This window comes from Salminus brasiliensis, chromosome 25 (assembly GCF_030463535.1).
Source record: "Salminus brasiliensis chromosome 25, fSalBra1.hap2, whole genome shotgun sequence".
NCBI lineage: Eukaryota > Metazoa > Chordata > Actinopteri > Characiformes > Bryconidae > Salminus > Salminus brasiliensis.
Window position 1 is genome coordinate 1528492 of NC_132902.1, and position 7500 is coordinate 1535991.

Below are 7500 nucleotides of genomic sequence, written 5' to 3' on the forward strand. Positions count from 1 at the left end.
TCAAGTCTGATCCATAAAAAAACCTAAAACAAACGAAATATTTTAATTTCGGTAACGGATTCGGAAACTAATTCAGGAAGATCTGACTGACTGATTTTTACAAACACTGACGCATCAGTATCAGCAGATCTGCTCATTAAAAACACCGAAAATATAACTGAAAAAAACTAAACAAACAAAAACAACAAAGAGACAAAAAACAAATTCTAAACTTCAACAGTTTTTAAAAACAGAAAATAAATAAAATATGGATCGTTATCGTCCGATTCCAATGCACCGCTACATCGTCACAAATTATTATTTGATCAGTAGAAATTAGTATTTAATCAGATGCGTCCAGGAAAAATATCGGGAATCGACGCGGATCCGTAAAAAACAGCGGAAACTGAAAGCTGAGTGGTTTAAGAAAACAAACAAACAAACAAACAAAAATTTAACAGGTATCATTTAATACTAAATTTTTGGGAAACTTACTGCGGAAGATCGGACTCTGATTTTTTCATTTGAGAAATTTTATGTATCAATATCAGGGGGAAAAACATCGCAAAAAATAAAATTTGCAGTCGCACGAAAATCGGTGCATCCCTACAGAGTCGCTACAATTTCAATAATAAACACAGAATCAACTTAAACAACAAAAAAAATGCAAAAATAAATAAATAAATAAATGTGAAACCGATCGATAACGATAACGAGCTACATCAGACTCCAGATCAGGAAGCCGTGACTCAGACTTCTGTAATTATTATTAATTTATTAATTATGTCTCGCGTCCCTAAAAACAATCAAAGGATTTTTAATGAACTAAATTATTTATTAACAAACAAACAAAACTCAATTTCCAAAACTCGATACTAGATTCTGATATCGGTACCGGAACAGGAAGGTGCCACCGGACCGCCCCTGCAGCTCATTAATATTTAAATATTATAATAATAATAATAATAATAATAATAATAATTAACCTGTAATTAGGATCATTAGATCATATAAACACGATTAGCATAATCGGATCTTTAACGATCCCAAATCAGACTCGGCTCCTCGGCCAATCAGCGGCCGCCATCTCCCGCGGACCCGCGCCTCGCTTCGGTTATCGCCGCTCGATCGCGGTGACGTCAAACAGCGGCCAGAATTAGCCCGGCGCGCGGAGCCCGTCTCCCGTCTCGCTCTCGGCGTCAGCTTTCAAAAGGCTAACGCGGGCGGGCGCGAGCGAGAGAGCGAGAGAGCGAGAGAGCGAGAGAGCGAGCGCGAGGGAGGAAAGGGTTAAAAATTTCCGGCGCGCGAGTGGGAGAGAGAGAAAGAGCGAGGTCAAAAAAACGCGAGCCGGAGAGAGAGAGAGAGAGAGAGAGAGAGCGCGCGCGCGTTATGTGTGTGCGCTAGTGAAAGTGTGTGCGTGCCTATGTGTGTGCGCGCGAGCGAAAGCGAAAAGGGTAGAGAGAGCGCGAGGGAGAGACGAGACAGCGCGATATAAAAAGGAAAGGGAGGGAGAGGCGGTGTGCACGACAGGGGGGGGGCGGAGGGGGGGGGTGCGCGTGCGTGTGTGTGTGCGCGCGCTAGCGCTAAGCGATCGCTCCGTGCCTGTCAGGGGCTCTCACATGTCACACTCCGTCTCACGCAGAATTAATGAGATGCGAACGGAGCGCGAGAGGAGGCAGCCAGCCGCAGAGCGCGAGAGCGAGAGAGAGAGAGAGAGCGAGAGAGAGAGAGCGAGCGAGAGAGAGAGAGAGAGAGAGAGAGCGAGAGAGAGACGCAGACAGAAGCGCGCAGGGAGGAGGGAAGGGGGAGACTACAAGGAAGCGAGGCAGCGCGAGGAGAAAAACACACACACACACTCACACACACACGTATTCCTATCCTAATGGGTCATTTCCATGGCCGTCTCTATGAGCGCGCGCTACCCATAACCGTGGCAACCCAAACATCAGCCCTGACCCCTTTTACGTCTTCTAAGAAAAGTTTTCGTATTACGTCCAAAAAGGGGACCACCCAAGTGCCCCCCCTCCCTCCCCGACATCCCAATATCCTCCATTCTGAGGACATCTGGTCCCAATAAAGCACGGAATACAAATGCACAAATAATCTGGTCCTCACTAAGCTCTAAATACATATACAGCCCTCAGAACACACCAAACACACACACACATACATGCAGTCCCCATAAAGCACCAAATACACATGTGTTCCCAATAAAGTGCTCAATAGGCATGCACACAATTAGTTCCAGTCCCCATGAAGCTCTTAACACACACACATATATTGGGTTCCCATAAGCCAGTGAACAAGCACATTTGGTCCTCATAAAGCACTGAATACAAACCCACACACACACACACACACACACACACACACACACACACACACACAGCCCAAAAGCAGCTTACCTCGTAGCCGAGGCGTGCGGCGCGCTGCAGCAGGGTCTCGCCGGCGTTTTTGTTGACGATGAGCCGACGGGCTTCTGGGGGCATGGGGCGGCTGGCCGGAGGCTCAGAGGGCACCGGGGCGGGCACCGGGGTGACCACGGCAACGGGTGCCGCGGCAGCAGGCTGGAGGGGGGGCGAGGGAGGGGCAGGCGGAGATGAGGGCGAGGGGGTGCGTTGCCTGACCGGAGGGGGGCCAATGCAGTCCGACGGAGAGCGCTTTGCGACCTGCGGGCGCACACACACACACACACACACACACACACACATACACACATACACACATACACACACACACACACACACACAGTCATTTATATCCATAAGCATTTGTCAGGATAAACCGCTGAGGCAAACAGGGGGGGGGGGGTCGAGGCAAACACACACACAAAAAGGCCATTAACAGCACGGAGCATGAGTGCTCCCTCTTTCTCGCGCACACACACACACACACACACACACACACACACACACAGGTACACTTTACAGACACGTTAACAGTAGAAACCAAAAATACACCCCCACCTACGAACAATTCTATTCATAGAGAGGTCATATACACGTGTGTGTGTGTGTGTGTGTGTGTGTGTGTGTGTGTGTGTGTGTGTCCCGAATGGAAAGCCGCAGATCGGCGGCGGACGTTTCTCCATCAGCATGTGCGCTCTGCCAGGGAAAGCTAAACAGGAAACACACACACACACACACACACACACACACACACACACACACACACACACACACACACACACACTCGTGTGCTCTCGCGTTCACTATCTATGGAGACCAGCAGGGCGGAAGAAAGGAGGGCGAATGGAAAATGTGTGTGTGTGTGCGCGCTGTGTGTGTGTGTGTGTGTGTGTGTGTCTGGCAGTGGGCCAGTGAGATCATGCGAGCAGAGCGAGGGCTGGGAGTCCGCCCACCCCAGAGGACTTCCACAGCAAAGCAGCTGTCAACACACACACACACACACACACACACACACACACACACACACACACACACACACACACAGCGCAGCAGCGTAACAGCCCTGCTCGAGACAGCGAAGGTTGCGCTCGGTATGTGGCGACGCTCCGGGAGAACGGCTTCCGCTCCTGGCCGCACGAACACAACACTCGCGCCCGGCTCTCGCCAGCAGACTGCATTCTCGCGCCGCCTGCGTCCCGAAACCTGGACCCCCGCTCCGCAGTTCGGGGAAGAGGGAGGCGATTCCCCCCCTTTTTCCCGCTCAAATACTGAAAGGTCGGTCACAGGCGCGACCGGGCGGCCTTTCCCAAACTCGGCACGTCCAGCTCAGGAATGAAGGCTAGCCACGTCCGATGGCTAATCCGTTTCCTGAGGCTAGCCACCACACGTTGCAACGCTGGGCAGCGCTGTCAGCAAGCAGGGCTACAAGTCCCAGTTAGGAGCCGTGACAGCTCGCTAGCTAGCTTGTAGCTAATGAGGACGAATAAGCTACGACTTGCTATGTTCAGCTAGCTTGCTCAGTTTAGCTAAAATCAGGAACTGTAGCTAACGAGAAGGACACAGCGTCAGCTTAGCTAGGAACGGTGACTACCAGTCGCTAAACTGAGCTAGCTAGATAAGCTAAGGTGAGCTATGGCTAGTTCTGTTCAGCTAGCTTGCTCAGTTTAGCTAGGAGCAGTAACTGCAGGTATTAAGAAAGATGAGATATGGCTAGTTAGGCTACGTAGCTAGCGCAATTTAGCTAGACAGTTATAGTATTTGCTGGAAGGATAAGTTATGATTAGCTATTCTAAGTAGCTAGCTCAGTTTAGCTAAAACAGTAATTGTAACTAACAAGGAAGAGAAGCTAAGGCTTAGCTGTGGCTAGTTGTGCTAAACAACAGTAACTGTAGCTAACTTTAAGGATATGCTATCACTCTCAGACACAGTTACTTTCATTGGCTAGCTCAGTTTAGCTATTGACTAGCTATCTACGTTTAGCTAGGCCTGGTCATAGCTAACAAAAAGGATTAGCTTAGCCCGGTTTGGCTCGGTAGCTAGCTAACCTAGGAACAGTAACTGTAGCTAACTAGCTAGCTCAGGTTAGCTGTTCCCCGAAGAACCGGAACGCTGGGTGCAGGGATCCCGAACCAGGAGTTTCATTTGTCCTTTAGCGATGATTGATGGAACCGCTCGGCTCGGACTGATTAAGAACCGACCCTGACCTCCTCGAGTTTTTTCTGTTCAGCGAAAGGCGCGAAAGCAATTTACTTCGGCTTAGTCCGAGAACGGCGACCCGACCGAGCTCGCCGCGAGGCTCGCGGGAGAGGCATCAGCCCCAACGCCGGGCCGGGTCACGGGGAGGAACGCTGATGATTTACAGCCCCGCAATAATTTTTCAAGTCGAGACTTGTGTGAGAAAGGGAGTAAGCGCGCGAGTGTGCGCGAGTGCACGTTCGTGCCTGCACATGGGTATTAATAAACGTGGTGCGTTACTGCGTGAGTCATTTAAAGAATCTCCTTCAGGAGGGAAACATTTCGCTCCGCCGGGGGAGCAGAGCGCGAGCGCGAGAGTGCGCACGCCAGAGGTAGAGCACTTGTGCGCGAGAGCAGGCAAACCACAGAGTGTGAGAGAGAATGAGAGCGAGGAAAAAAGAAAAGGAAGGGAGAGCGTATGTGCGACGGAAGGGGAACAGCAGAGACGGCGAGAGAGCGAGAAAGCGAGAGAGAAGAGCGAGAAAGTGCGAGCCTGTGCGCGCGAGAGGGGAAAAATAGAGCAAGCGAGAGAACGAGAGTCCACACTTCAGACGGCCTTCACCCTCCCCCGCTCCCTCCCTCCCTCCCTCCACTGGGAGATTGCGTTTCGGAGCAAGAGGAGGTCACAGCAGTCACGCTCACACACACACACACACACACACACACACACACACACACACACACACACACACAGAGCGAGAAAGGCAGCCCGGTCACCGCTGAGTCGCGCGAGAGGAGCGCCCGACTCCTAATTGGGAAGATTAACGCTGTTGTGATTGGAGACAGATTCTCAAAATAGCTCTGAAGCGAAGCAAGAAAGCACGCAGCCACACACACACACACACACACACACACACACACAACCTCCACTTCTCACACAGTTATAGTACTTTACGTTATAACTAGCTAATGCTAGCTAAAGTAGCTAGCTCAGTTTAGCTAACAACAGTAATTGTAGCTAACAAGCTAAGGCTAAGCTACGGCTAGTTGGGCTCAACAACAGTAATTGTAGCCAACTTGAAGGATAGGCCATCACGAGTTACTCTCATTGGCTAGCTCGGTATAGCTAGGAGCACGTAACGTAGCCTTCTCATTGGCTAGAGTATGACTAGCTATGTTTAGTAGCCATCTCTGCTTCGCTAGGCCTGCTCATAGCTAACAAAAAGGATTAGCTCGCAGCAGTTTGGCTCGGTCGCTAGCTCATCTAGGAACGGTAACTGTAGCTAACGAGAAGAACAAGCTACGTTACCTGCTGCTTAGTTACGACAAAATGTAATTATTTAAATAAGAATTCATTTTTTAAAGTTTATGCTAATTTTAATCAGATCCTTTTCTAACTGCTTATTTTGAGTTTGGCGTAACCCCGCCACCTTTTACGTCACCGGATTTCTACACTTCCAAACGTTTCATCGGTTTCCAAGAATTTCACATGCAATAAATGGACAAAAGTATTGGGACACCTGCTTCTTCCAAAATCGAGAGTGTGAAAAGAAAACGGAAACTTTACAGGAGGAGGAAAAAATGTCGTAGCTTTGAATGGAAGTCAATGGAACAATGTGTTATTCCGAGTCATTTTTGGAGCATTTCTATTGGTCGGTTCATTCTGAAATTCAGACACAATGTAAAGGAGACCGGCCTGAGTTGATTTATGTCAAAAAGTGAAAATGACCAATATGGAGATATTGGGTGTGGTTTCTATACCGACAATATATAGATGTAGCTACATCAGACCTGTACGGTAATCCATTCCTACCTACCTGCTCATACTTCTGTACCTCATATATATTTAATAATTATACACACAATTAATTTTATTAATACATTGATTATATATATTTAATATGTATATAACATCACAGTATTATTTCTATTGATATAACCTAGGCTATATAACAGACACCGTGTGTGTGTGTGTGAGTGTATTTGAGTGGGTGTGCACATGATCGCCCCTTCATAACTCACCTTGAGCGGGTGGGCGGGGCTAAGCTCAGGGCTTTCCTCATTGGCTGAGAGCATCCTGAGCTCGCGCTGGCCGATGTGTTTGGTCTTGCACTGCCGCTTGCCCTTGGGCTTCTCGAGGTCGCCGTGGCGCAGCAGGCGAGGCGAGAGGTCGTCGCCGTGGCGATGCAGGCGGGGCGCGAGCTCGTCGTCGGGGTCAGGCGAGAGGCCTCCGCGCCGGTGCTCCTTCAGCCGCTGCCTCTTGTCCGAGAGGCGGGAGGGGGGGAGGGGCTTACAGTCCGGAGAACAGAGTCCGGAAAGAACCGGGACTAGAGAGAGAGAGAGAGAGAGAGAGAGAGAGAGAGAGAGACTGTTAAAAGGGAGGGGGCTTCAGACACTTACGTATACCCGTGAGCAAACACACCCTTGTGCACATGAGCTCTAGCAAAAACACACACACACACACACACACACACACACACAGTGCAGCTCGGTGAGGGTCTCGTTAGCTAACGCAGGCAGACGGAGGCTCGTTAAACCAAGAGCCGTCCCACTAACGAACAGAAGAAGCAGGAGGCTGTGTGTGTGTGTGTGTGTGTGTGTGTGTGTGTGTGTGTGTGTGTGTGTGTGTGTGTGTGTACCTGGTAGATGCCACGTGATCGCAGCACTGGATAATACACCCCAATATGACAATAACCCAGAGAGAGAGAGAGAAAGAGAGAGTGACTGCAAAAGTGGGTAGAGAGATATAGAAAGATAGAAGAAAAGGGAAAGCGAGAGAGAGAGAGAGAGAGAGAGAGAGAGAGAGAGAGAGAGAGAGAGAGAGAGAGAGCGCAGAGGGGAGCTCAGCTGAAACAGAGCGAGACCTGCGCTCCACATCTGTTCCATTATTCATCACCCTCAGCCACACACACACACACACACACACACACACACACAC

General features: G+C 49.6%; 1 protein-coding gene across 1 annotated transcript in view; it reads right to left on the reverse strand.

Annotated features, from left to right (window-relative positions):
- bcor (BCL6 corepressor) overlaps window positions 1-7500 on the reverse strand; it is a 50899-nt gene that overhangs the window by 20466 nt on the left and 22933 nt on the right. The window contains 2 exon segments of the mRNA XM_072671446.1: window positions 2385-2648; window positions 6585-6889. Of these exon segments, the coding sequence (XP_072527547.1) occupies window positions 2385-2648; window positions 6585-6889 (569 nt within the window).